Raw genomic sequence first — 13,673 nt, forward strand, 5'->3', positions numbered from 1 at the left:
GACCGTAGACCCGATCGAACATCTCTGGAGAGACCTGAAAATAGCTTTGCAGAGATGCTCCCCATCCATCCTGACAGAGCTAGAGAGGATGTGCAGAGAAGAATGGGATAAACTCCCCAAATACAGGTGTGTCAAGCTTGTAGCGTCATATCCAAGAAGACTTGAGGCTGTAATCACTGCCAAAGGTGCTTCAACAAAGTACTGCGTAAAGAAAGGGTCTGATACTTATGTAAATGTGATATTTCCATTTTTTATTTTGAATACATTTTCAAAAAAATCTAAAAACCTGTTTTTGCTTTGTCATTATGGGGTAATGTGTGTAGATAGATGGGGGAAAAAAACAATTGAATCCATTTTAGAATAAGGCTGTGATGTAACAAAATGTGGAAAAAGTTAAAGGGTCTGAATATTTTCTGAAATGCACGCTGTATATCTTGTCCCCACAAATAGTGAGGAATATCGTTTGGGAGGGAAAGAAACGTTTTTCCACAATATTTACAATAAAATCTGTTTGTTCTATTTTATATATTTACATTTACATTTAAGTCATTTAGCAGACGCTCTTATCCAGAGCGACTTACAAATTGGTGAATTCACCTTCTGACATCCAGAAAACATTTACATTTTATTCATGGCTTTCCCCTCTCACCTGAAGCCGTGCACATTTCCCTGACAACGCCTGGCCCAGCAGCACCAGGTCACGTGACAACAACATGGACTTTGATTGAACGATGGCGGCGACAAGTGGCTCCGCTTGTCCAATCAGAGGCTTGGAGGCTTCCAGGACTTCACCCAGACTGCCTTGAACATCCTCAAAGCCAACCTGCTGATGCTGGAAAACACACACACACACACACACACACACACACACACACACACACACACACACACACACACACACACACACACACACACACACACACACACACACGTGAGATGCTACTGCCATAAATGTGTGAGACATTGCCAATTCACTAGGGCTGCAGATTTTTGTTCTAACACTTGCATGACTATCCTGCCACTAGTGAACTTATCACCAAGCCCTTGATTAGTTGGTTCATGTTTGTTATTGCTTGAAAAAAAAATGCACCCCTATGGGGTCTCCAATTGAAAATCACTGGCTTGGGTAAAACATACATGATACGGGTAGAAGTTGCCCTTAGGTACAGTTCTAGGATCAGCTTAGGGACAACGCTACTACAGTGATTGCTTTGTTTTTCTCTGCATATTCTTGTGTTTTCTGGGTCTCAAATTCAGAGGGAAACATCCTCCTTGTCTTGAATTCACATAGCAAAACAGCTGAGTATTTTAATTAAAAGTATATGAGTGCTTTTTCAAGTAGGCACGGATGACGAATGGGTTGTGCTCTAATGGAGCAAGTGGAAGATAGGTTGCTCACTGATTACAAAATAATAATATTGTATATTATTTTTCTTGGTCTGCAGGATCAGGTATGTGGTAGAGGAGAACACACATACATGCACTCACTCACACACACACGCAAGGCACAGCATGGCCCATTGTTGCTATTGGATAATTCCACACCAGCGTAGGCCGAAAATATTTTTGGTATCTCCGATTGTTTTGGCAATTCTGACATTGTAACTTCATTGGGAGGAAGGATGTTTGAAATGCTTTTTACATTTGTATCACATACCATTATTTTAGAAGATCACGATGAAAGTGGCTATTTTAGGCTATTTTGCTTACCTATACATGCTTCCTGTAAGACCCTATAATCTGTGTACCGTACACGGAATAGCCCTATTTTGAGAGCCCATTCACAGCACCGCATCCCCACTTCCGGGACAGAATGCTCCCTTTCTTCTTCAAAGTGGAGACAAGACAAGAGGAGTCTACAGTGTAGACCCACATGTTTTATTTTTTTATTATAGGGCAATGCAGAGGGAAGAGCAAAGGGGAGAGTTGGAATTTCTTGGGTGAGAATGGTAACCCACCAGGTACAACCCTAAATATGTAAACAAGGGCACCCTCATAGACGTCATCCTGACCAACTGGCCCTCCAAATACACCTCCGCTGTCTTCAACCAGGATCTCAGCGATCACTGCCTCATTGCCTGTATCCGCTACAGATCCGCAGTCAAAAGACCACCCCTCATCACTGTCAAATGCTCCCTAAAACACTTATCACAGTGCCATCCGCTTTGTTACTAAAGCACCTTATACCACCCACCACTGCGACCTGTATGCTCTAGTCAGCTGGCCCTCGCTACATATTCGTCGCCAGACCCACTGGCTCCAGGTCATCTACAAGTCCATGCTAGGTAAAGCTCCGCCTTATCTCAGTTCACTGGTCACGATGGCAACACCCACCCGTAGCACGCGCTCCAGCAGGTGTATCTCACTGATCATCCATAAAGCCAACACCTCATTTGGCCACCTTTCGTTCCAGTTCTCTGCTGCCTGTGACTGGAACGAATTGAGAAATCGCTGAAGTTGGAGACTTTTATCTCCCTCACCAACTTCAAACATCTGCTATCTGAGCAGCTAACCGATCGCTGCAGCTGTACATAGTCCATTGGTAAATAGCCCATCCAATATACCTACCTCATCCCCATACAGTTTTTATTGATTTACTTTTCTGCTCTTTTGCACACCAGTATCTCTACCTGTACATGACCATCTGATCATTTATCAGTCCAGTGTTAATCTGCAAAATTGTAATTATTCACCTACCTCCTCATGCCTTTTGCATACAATGTATATAGAGTCTTTTTTTTCTACTGTGTTATTGACTTGTTAATTGTTTACTTCATGTGTAACTCTGTGTTGTCTGTTCACACTGCTATGCTTTATCTTGGCCAGGTCGCAGTTGTAAATGAGAACTTGTTCTCAATCAGCCTACCTGGTTAAATAAAGGTGAAATAAAAAATAAATAAATAAAAATGAAACCCTGCTACCACATATTATGCCCAATCCAAAACTAGCCCATAACCAGTAGCCACTTGTGGAGATCTGAGAGGATTTGATAGGTGTGAACAGGAGTGTGTTAAAATAAGGTGTAGGTGTTCACAAGTCCAAAATTACACCTTGACTACCCAGGACTACCCTTGACACATTCATTTTTCCTGATTGTAAAATTAGAAAACTATTCCTCTCAGATCCTGCGTGCCTCTCAAGATCTTGGGCTTGTTTCCCGCTGGGGCTACCCATGTGAAAATGTGTGCATAAACTACTGTATATTGCTATGGATACAAATGTCTGCTAAAGTGCCTTCAGAAAGTATTCGTACCATTGAATTATTCCACATTTTGTTGTGTTAAAGCCTGAATACAATTTGTATTAAATATACAGAAGAAAAATAAATGCAACATGGAACAATTTCATTGATATTACTGAGTTACAGTTCAAATGATGAAATCAGGCAATTGAAATAAATTCATTAGGTCCTAATCTATGGATTTCACATGACTGGGAATACAGATATGCATCTGTTGGTCACAGATACCTTAAAAAAGTGGGAATCACAATGGGCCCCAGGATCTCATAATGAAATTGCCATCAATAAAATGCAATTCTGTTGGTTGTCCATAGCTTATGCCTTATGCCCATACCATAACCCCAACGCCACAATGGCATTGGGACGTTCACAACTTTGGCATCACACCTGCCAGGTGGATGGATTATCTAAGCAAAGGAGAAATGCTCACTAACAGGGATGTAAAGCAATTTGTGCACAACATTTGAGAGAAATAAACTTTCTGTGAGTATGGAACATAATTGGGATGTTTTATGTCAGCTCATGAAACATGGGACCAACACTTTACATCTTGCGTTTATTTTTTTGTTCAGTCTAGATGTTTTTCTCACCCATCTACACACAATACCCCATAATGACAAAGTGAAAACATGTTTTTAGAATTTTTTGCACATTTATTGAAAATGAAATAAATAACAATTACATAAGTCAATACTTCGTAGAAGCACCTTTGGCGGTGATTACAGCTGTAAGTCTTTCTGGGTCTCTCTTTCCATACCTGGATTGTGCAATATTTGTCCATTATTCTTTTTTCGTTTTTATTGTTCAAGCTCTGTCAAATTAGTTGTTGATCATTGCTTGTCAATCATTTTTAGGTCATTTTCAAATCTGTAACTCGGCCACTCCAGTGTAGATTTGGCCTTGTGTTTTAGGTTTATTTTCTTGCTGAAAGGTGAATTAATGTCCCATTCCAACTCCCCAGTCCATAACGAATTTGTGTTTGAAATTCACTGCTCGACTAAGGGACCTTACAGATAATTGTATTTGTGGGCTACAGAGATGAGGCAGTCATTCAAAAATCATGTTAAACACTACTGCACACAGAGCCCATGAAACGTATTATGTGAGTTGTTAAGCATAACAAAGGGGTTGAATTCTTACTGACAAAAAACGTTACGCTTTTAATTGGAAAAAAAATAAAAATAATAATGATTCTACTTTGACATTATGGGGTATTGTGTGTAGGCCAGAGACCAACATTTTTTCATAAATATTTAAACTTCTTAGGGCTACTTTTTTTCTTGTCTTCCTATCTGAATGACGTGCCAAAAGTAAACGGCCTGTAGCTCAGGCCCTGACACTACATGTTATAGGGACCCTTTGGATGACAAATCAGAGGAAGATTTTCAAAAAGTAAGTGAATATTTAATCGTTATTTGTGAATGTATGAAACCTGTGCCGGTGGAAAAATATTTTGATGTGGGGCGCCGTCCTCAAACAATCGCATGGCATGTTTTCGCTGTAATAGCTACCGTAAATCAGACAGTGCAGTTAAATTAACAAGAATTTAATCTTTCAGCCGATATAAGACACTTATATTGACTGATGCGGTAGCACAAAAAAGGGCTCGGATGACACCTCCTTAACTGTATCCGCCCACACCTCCACCACTGGCTCTGCCTCTTAAGTAGGAGCCAAATAACTGGTTTGATGAGATTGATGAGACCTTATGTTCAAGTACCGCCCCCAGATGAGGAAGAAGGCGAGTCATCGACAAAACAAGAAAAAGCTAAACCAACAGTGTGACTGGGTTAATTTGATGCAAGATTTGGGCTTAGAGGATGCATAGACACTGTCATTAGTAATATATTCACAGTGACATATCACACTGATCCTATCACACTGACATATCACACTGACCCTTTACTGGAATAGCTCGCCGCAAGATTAGAATGTGAGTCAGCGCCAAGGCTGACATGGTCCCGAAAAGAGTATATAAGAAGAATGCCTTCATTAAGAGGGCATGATAGATCTACTTGACTTATCACTGACAGGCAGCTCGTGATATTTAAACCTATCATCACCCCAAAAGGTAATATCTGACTTTCATACTCTAGAACAATTGTAACGTGTGATTTCTGGATTTTGTAAAGAGACGAACAGAGACAACTACCCTGTACACTCCCAATGCTTAATAAATCCACTCCGTAACTGGAGTAGATACACAGCACCAGTGGTGTTACGAAGGGTCTTGATCTCGACACAGCCTTTTTAACAAGATTCAGCGAATCATAGTACAAACTTCTAGTAGGAGGAACAGATACTGAGTGATTGGATAAAACCTCTAGAGAAATTGTGAGTTGAAGAACATACTCTTTGGGAACCAACCAGGTCAGCTAAGGTAATTAACCGCTTGCTGTAATACATGTATGAGGCATTAAGAGTTCAAGTGTTTTGATGATTGTTGATGTAATAGATTAAGGACCAAAAAGAAACTGTAACAACGTGTACTACTGTGTGAATTGCAAACATCGAATAAAAAGTACAAACTAGCCTCAAAACCCTAGGGGAGAGAACACCTCTGACGCTCCCAATCTAGGGAAACAAGACTAGTTTCTACACTAAAGACAATATAACGGTTTGGACAGAATAATCATTTTATTGTAACAGATATCCTCTATATTAATATTCAAGTAGTATTAGTCGACGGACATAGACTGTAAATCGTAACCAAGTTATAGATTGCGTGAGTCTAGATATAAGAGCATACAAAGGGAAAGTGAAAGTAAAACACGAGGTACTCTGAGTCTGATTGATATTATCTAGGATCCCGAAACAAGCCTAACGGTATCACACAAGGCTAATCTCTGAATAAAGGGCAGGATACATAACCAGTTCAGTCCGGCGGATCTGTGAGTCACCTGTTAGCCGGGTGACATAAGAACTTGAGTGAGATGACTTGTAATCACTCTCGATGGGGGTACCTTAACGGTCCTATAGCAAAATCCCCTACCGCGACAGTACTTAAATGTTTAAAATCCATATTATTTAAGATTATTTATTTGAATTGAGCACCCTCCAGTTTCACTGGAAGTTGTCCCGCTAGCGGGACTCCTAGCCCTAAGAAGTAACACAACAACATTTGGAAAAAGTCACAGGGCGTGAATACTTTCTGAAGGCACTTTATTTGTATATAGATTAGATCCAGCCTACACAAGCGCATAGGTAGGTAGGGAAGGAGACAGTAATGTGAAAGCTTCAGTAAGACAGTAAGTCATTAATTCATAATTAATTAGTTTCTCATCATTTTTTTGCAAGAACATCAGCTAACTTCCTGCATTTCAACACATTTTTCCATGGTGCAGATAGAAAAACATGCCGTTTTCTAATGCGATTCCATGCAATTCTATACTTTTTGCCATTAGGCAGGGACATACATGTGCTGTTTTATAGCTAACGTCATGCTTTTATTCACATTTTTTGCATGAAGATGAGAGAACATTTTGAGAGAAGATGAGAGAACATTTTGCAGCTTTGAAGTAAATGTCTTGCAATTATACACATTTTGCTATCATATGCTATCTGGGGAACCCACCGACCTCCAGGGAATTGTTGAGCTATCTGACATAAGACATTGGTTGCTAGGATTCAGTTGCAGTGTTCTACGTGTAATTATATGGTTTGAATTGAAGTCAGTCAATTCAGGAAGTAAACTGAAATGGCAACTTAATAATTCAAAATATACAGTACCAGTCAAAGGTTTGGACACACCTACTCATGTAAGGGTTTTTCTTAATTTTGACTATTTTTCTTCAGAATAATAGTGAAGACATGAAAACTATGAAATAACACATATGGAAGCATGTAGTAGCCAAGAAAGTGTTAAACAAATCAAAATATATTTTATATTTGAGATTCTTCAAAGTAGCCACCCTTTGCCTTGATGACAGCTTTCCACACTCTTGGCATTCTCTCAACCAGCCACCTGGAATGCATTTCAATTAACAGGTGTGCCTTACTAACAGTTAATTTGTGGAATTTCTTTCTGTCTTAATGCATTTGAGCCAATTAGTTGTGTTGTGACAAGGTAGGGGTGGTATACAGAAGATAGCCCTATTTGATAAAAGGCCAAGTCCATATTATGGCAAGAACAGCTCAAATCATCAGACAGAAATGACAGTCCATCATTACTTCAAGACATGAAGGTCAGTCAATCTGGAACATTTCAAAAACGTTGAACGTTTCTTCAAGTGCAGTTACAGAAAACATCAAACACTATGATGAAACTGGCTCTCATGAGGACCCCCACAGGAAAGGAAGACCCAGAGTTACCTCTGCTGCAGAGGATAAGTTCATTAGAGTTACCAGCCTCAGAAAATACAGTCCAAATAAATGCTTCACAGAGTTCAAGTAACAGACCCATCTCAACATAAACTGTTCAGAGGAGATTGCATGGACCAAGTCTTCATGGTCGAATTGCTGCATAGAAAACACTACTAAAGGACACCAATAACAAGAAGAGACTTGCTTGGGCCAAGAAAAATGAGCAATGGACATTAGACCAGTGGAAATCTGTCCTTTGGTCTAATGAGTCCAAATTTGTGATTTTTGGTTCCAACCGTCGTGTCTTTGTGAGACGGAGTGTAGATGAACAGATGATCTCACCATGTGTGGTTCCCACCATGAAGCCTGGAGGAGGAGGTGTGATGGTAGTACGCTGGTGACACTGTCAGTGATTTATTTAGAATTCAAGGCACACGTAACCAGCATGGCTACCACAGCATTCTGCAGCGATACTCCAGCCCATCTGGTTTGCGCACTCCATCACTCTCATTTGTTTTTCAACACACCTCCAGGCTGTGTAAGAGCTATTTGGCCAACAAGGAGAGTGATGGAGTGCTGCATCAGATGACCTGGCCTCCACAATCACCCAACCTCAACTCAATTGAGATGGTTTGGGATGAGTTGGACCGCAGAGTGAAGGAAAAGCAGCCAACAAGTGCTCAGCATATGTGGGAACTTCTTCAAGACTGTTGACAAAGCATTCCAGGTGACGCTGGTTGAGAGAATGCCAAGAGTGCACAAAGCTGTCATCAAGGCAAAGGGTGACAACTTTGAAGAATATAAAATGTTAAATATATTTTGATTTGTTCAACAATTTTTTGGTTACTACATGATTCTATATGTGTTATTTCATAGTTGGGATGTCTTCACTATTATTCTACAATGTAGAAAATAGAACTAACAAAGATAGGTGTGCCCAAACTTTTGAAGGGTACTGTATATATTTTGAATGACTTCTCAATACACGGTGTTTGCCATGGCGCACCATAAGCAGTGTTGGGGGAATCGGATTCTATGTAATTGTTTTTGGCCCGAGGTTGACGTCCTCTCACCAAGTTCTTGTTTTACGCAAGCACCCAGTACTACTAACTGTTTTTAGTGAGGGGGATGAAAAACTATTGTAAAGTGGCTGTTCCACTGATGTCAGAAGGTGAATTCACCAATTTGTAAGTCGCTCTGGATAAGAGCGTCTGCTAAATGACTTAAATGTAAATGTAAAAATGGTAGAAGCGTTTAAAACAAAGCATTTCCCCATCGCAGAGTTGACCATTCTCTTCTCTGAACTGGGGGTAAAATGCATCACTGACCAGGAGTATAAATTCCTGAGGGAATATTGCAGTCATGAAGCCACTGACTGTGTCATTGGACATCTTGCAAGGAGAGGTTAACTGTTTCTACGACACTCTACTACTAACCTGGGAAATGTTGATGTCCAAGACAGTGGCACTGAAGGACTGTCTCTCTCGGATGACAGCTGGCCTGCCTGATGCCATAGTCCAGGTAGGCTTAGATAGTGTTCATATCCTTGCCCTCACTGCCCTGGGATTTGATATCTGCAGGCCTAATGCACATAGCCTACTTAAAACATAATAATATTCACTTGTGTTGGTGACATTGTTTACATTTAGTGAGGATGCGGTAAATACTAATTACTGTTCACAGGGAGTAATAAATAGAGTATTATTGTTGAAAGTAGTAACGAGTAATAGGTAATATTTTTTATTTGTTTTGAGTAAGAACCCCAACACTGGCCATGAGGCAACCTCTATAATAATGTTTTTGTTTATAAGTGTTTTTTATTCATTTTTGATCCGCTTTTTGTTTCTGATCATTTACTGAGTCGTGTTTTGACCCATTTTTATTTAGAATGTTTGTATCTGAATGAGTATGAAGACTGTTGGCAGTTTGGCTTGGCTAGCTAACATTAGCTTTGAATGGGACTGTTGTTGCTTGAATGCCTCAACATCGCAAAAGCAAGTGACTCGAGACGGGAGAGGACTACATTACTGGAAATGGCTTGCAGTAGTGAAGGTTGTCAACTACTCTGACTGTTACCAAATGTGTGGCAGCAGTGGCATCACCCAAGTGGGTGCTGCACAAATGGTAGTGCTGGAGGAATAGGAAATTATCTACGAAACCCAAAGCACAGAGAGGACGTTGGGGTCGGCGATGATGAGGCTACGGACCGGTCTGTTTCTGACTCCCTGGCTGTGACTGAGATGCTGCCTCCTCCTGACCATAAATATTTTCTCTACTCTATTTTCTCTACCATCCAAAGTGCTTGAACTGAATAACATCGGACTTCTGAACTTTCTAGATTAGCGCACACACTTACAGACATTTACTTGTTTTTTTTCTTGATGTATACTCAATTCAGCTGCCATGTATACTGAAATAAAACTCAACTCAATAAACTGAAAAGAAGAAGCTATATACACAGAGTGTACAAAACATTACGAAAACCTCCCTAATATTGAGTTGCACCCGCTTTTGCCCTCAGAACAGCCTCAATTTGTCGTGGCATGGACTCTACAAGGTGTCGAAAGCGTTCCACAGGGATGCTGGCCCATGTTGACTCCAGTGCTTCCTACAATTGTGTCAAGTTGGCTGGATGTCATTTGGGTGGTGGACCATTCTTGATTCACACACGAAACTGTTGAGCGTGAAAAACCCAGCAGCGTTACAGCTCTTAACACACTCGAACCGGGCAGCCTGGCACCTACTACCATACCCCGCTCAAAGGTACTTAAATATTTTGTCTTGATCACTCACCCTCTGAATGGCACACATGCATAATCCATGTCTCAATTTCCTCAAGGCTTAAAAATCCTTCTTTAACCTGTCTCCTCCCCTTCATCTACACTGACTGAAGTGGATCAATAAGGGATAATAGCTTTCACCTGGATTCACCTGGTCAGTCTATGTCATGGAAAGAGCAGGTGTTTCTAATGTTCTGTACACTCAGTAAACTTCAATTAGAATTAACCCCAACCCGAGTGACAGTGGCACTCACCTTGATGGCATCGACCAGGTCCTGTGTGGAGTGGCATGGTGTCGACAGGAAGCTGAGCAGCGCCCCCCACTGTTCCTGGTGGTGTTGCAGGCGGACGGAGCATTGGTCGTACAGACGGTTGTACTCCCCCCAGAACGACAGCAGATCCCCAGTTCTCAGCAGCTCCTCATCCACCTCCTGCACTAGTGACTTCCACCTGACAGGGGGCGACAGTGTTTTAAACATAATAAAGGGGCAATCTGCATTTCAAACAACAACAAAGAGGGCTGCCCGCCAATATTTTTTTAAATAAACTGAGGCATCTTGTTTTAAAGTTTTTCACTAGCCATTTACAAAGCAATACGACATGCTTTATGAATTATGAAGCCTTCATGTGCTTAAAATAAGCCAGTTGCTAACTGTGAGAGAAATGGAACTACAACATTAGTCGCTAAATGTTTCACGTCACTAGTCTATGCCGACCACACAAACTAGTCTACTCTACACGAGTCCACCAAAAAGCTAGTTAGCTTTCGGCTTACCAGCTCGAACAAAATACTTATTTGTTTTGATTACATAAATGTTTCAAAATTCACAAAAAGTGTTGTTAGCTGATGCAGATGATCTCATAGAACAATACATATAAGATATCCTAAGCCTGTGTTTACACACAGTTCAACAACAAAAACATTAATTTCCCTATTAAAGTGGCAGTCTTGGCAGTTTTCTGTCAGACCTTGGTTGGAAATACTTGAAAAATCGAGTCAAGTACTTGGAGTGTTGTTTGAGTCTGCTTGGAGTGCCAGATGGGCGTGGTTTGCAGTTTTGGGGTTTTTCTGTTTTTAATTAAAGCTGGGCAAGCTCAAACATGCACAGATAAAGTACTTGAATCGAGTTAAGTATTTGAAACCCATGTTTGATTTCTCAATGGAAAACAAAAGCAAGTGTTTCTTATTGTTATATACATATAAACATTGTTAAATATATTTTATTCCGTTTCGTGCTTTCTAAACACGACCCTGCTGTTTGATTATGTCAAATTGCCAAGTCCACCTTAAAAGGGCAATCTGCATTTTCTACATCCATTTTTGAATGTATTGATTATTGACGAATATAACTTGTAAATGCCTTATGAGCTTAGTTAAACTGTTGTACCCCATCAGAACCCCAAATTTATTTCAATGTTTGTAAACAAAATAAATGTAAACAAAACATGGTTAAAACTATAATTTTGATATTATGGATGGTCAGTCCTTGCATCTATAGCTCTGTCTATGAATTTGAGTCTGGTCACATTTCTCCAGCCTTATCCCTTAGCTTTTTACTGGAACAGGAGCAGGGATGACGCTTTGTTATTGTTTCAACTGCTGATTGCCCCTTTAAAGGTCCAGTTAGCGGTGGTACTGACTGTGTTCTCTCCTCCTCAAGTCTCTCAATAAGGAGTTGGGCCGCTCCAGGACTGATAGTGTCCGACAAGCCTGCGTACGACTGGTCCAGAGCAGTCCACATCTCCGCCCCCATCCCAGCCTCCTCCTGGAGGCACTGTGGACAGAGAAACGTCATAGTGTAAACAAACACTCCTTTTCCAACTCATCAAATCAAACAGCATTTCATGACAAAATCTCCTACAGTATTGAGGCACGCTGTATATGGGAGATTTAGGTTTGGTAGCTTTACATGTTAGGAAGATATAGGCTTTCCAATACAACTGGCACACAATGTGTTTATGTCACATGTCCTATACCCACAATTTTGGGTTGTCTACAGTAGCTCAAGGTTAGAGTTGTTTTATCTCTTTCAATCATCTTTTAATTCATATTTATCTACCATTACAGTGGATTGTAAAATATCGGGCACTGTATCAGTGGTTAATGTTTGAGACAGAGAGGTTTCAAAACAGAGAGTCGGAACTGACGAGCACTTCTTGTATCGGCTGTTTAGCAGACGAGGGCAGGATTTTAACTAGCTGGTTGCCAATGACAAACTTGTCCCTTGCTGGTAGGTTTTCTCTGAATCGCAATACATTAGCTAGCTTTGAGTCAGTTTCTTAAGTAGCTGAATATGTCTTCAACAAATAGCTGGGAAAGTGACAGAATGACACATTTCCATATTTGTCAAAAATGACTTCCTTTCAAAGGAGTGCTGTACCGCACTGTGTGCACTAAATGTGGATAACATAGCTAGCTTGGCAGTCATGACATGCTAAGATAGCGTGCTCAGGCATTTCTATGGGAACCGCCCCTTGATATGTCTCTTCTTATATGGTTGACAACTTCATCACACTCACCTGTAGCTGCTCCACATGCCTTTTGACCTGGTGGTAGGAGAGGAAGGGACCACTGCTGTGTTCCAGACCACAGCGCAGCTTAGTGGTGTAGAATGAAACATCACCCAGCTCCTTCTCAAACTGGCCCCACTGAACCAGCACCCGCTGGAGATCAGGCCTCAGGCTCCCAACCTGTAGGGTTGGGAGAAAATACTGATAATGCCCTTTTCACACTTTCATGCTGACCCAAAACAAGCTGTGTTGACTTGGATATTTCATTTTCACAATGACTTTTTCTGTATGGTTCCAGAAACTATGGTAGATGTGTAGCAAGTACAGCTTGGTTTTGCTCGACTCAGTTTAGCTCAGTAGTGTGTAAAACCCTTATATATCATATTGTATGACACATAACATGCCAGAGCAGAGGAAATGCAGCAGCAATGGGGTCCTGGGGGACTCAAGTGTTTGCAGGCTTTTCTTTCAACCCAGCATGAACATACAATTGTATTTTTTTCCCCTCGTTTTTTTATATGGGCACACATAACAAATAAAACCATGAGTAAAGATAGAATCATGCATGAAGTAAACAGCAATATTGAGTCGATTTCCACAACAACTAAGAGCATTGACGTATGAGGCTAAACTTCTCCTCTGTTTTGACCCCATAGCTATCACTTTGCAGCAGCGAAGTGCACTGGTGCACATGCGGAGATGGTCTGTGTGACTGTGTGAGAGCAAAGACTTCCATCATGCTCATCTGAATACAGGGCCTATGATTAGTATCCACCCCTCTTGGATTTCTTCACATTTTATTGTGTTACAAAGTGGGGATTCAAATGGAGAAAAAGTTG

The 13,673-nt window shown here is 40.8% G+C and overlaps 1 protein-coding gene across 1 annotated transcript in view; it reads right to left on the minus strand.

The window, feature by feature from the left end:
- Positions 1-13,673, minus strand: part of LOC135505860 (nesprin-2-like) — a 246,229-nt gene that overhangs the window by 67,866 nt on the left and 164,690 nt on the right. Inside the window, 4 exon segments of the mRNA XM_064925056.1 lie at positions 650-832; positions 10,578-10,773; positions 11,965-12,098; positions 12,844-13,014. Of these exon segments, the coding sequence (XP_064781128.1) occupies positions 650-832; positions 10,578-10,773; positions 11,965-12,098; positions 12,844-13,014 (684 nt within the window).

The sequence above is a fragment of the Oncorhynchus masou genome, chromosome 19, assembly GCF_036934945.1.
Source record: "Oncorhynchus masou masou isolate Uvic2021 chromosome 19, UVic_Omas_1.1, whole genome shotgun sequence".
NCBI lineage: Eukaryota > Metazoa > Chordata > Actinopteri > Salmoniformes > Salmonidae > Oncorhynchus > Oncorhynchus masou.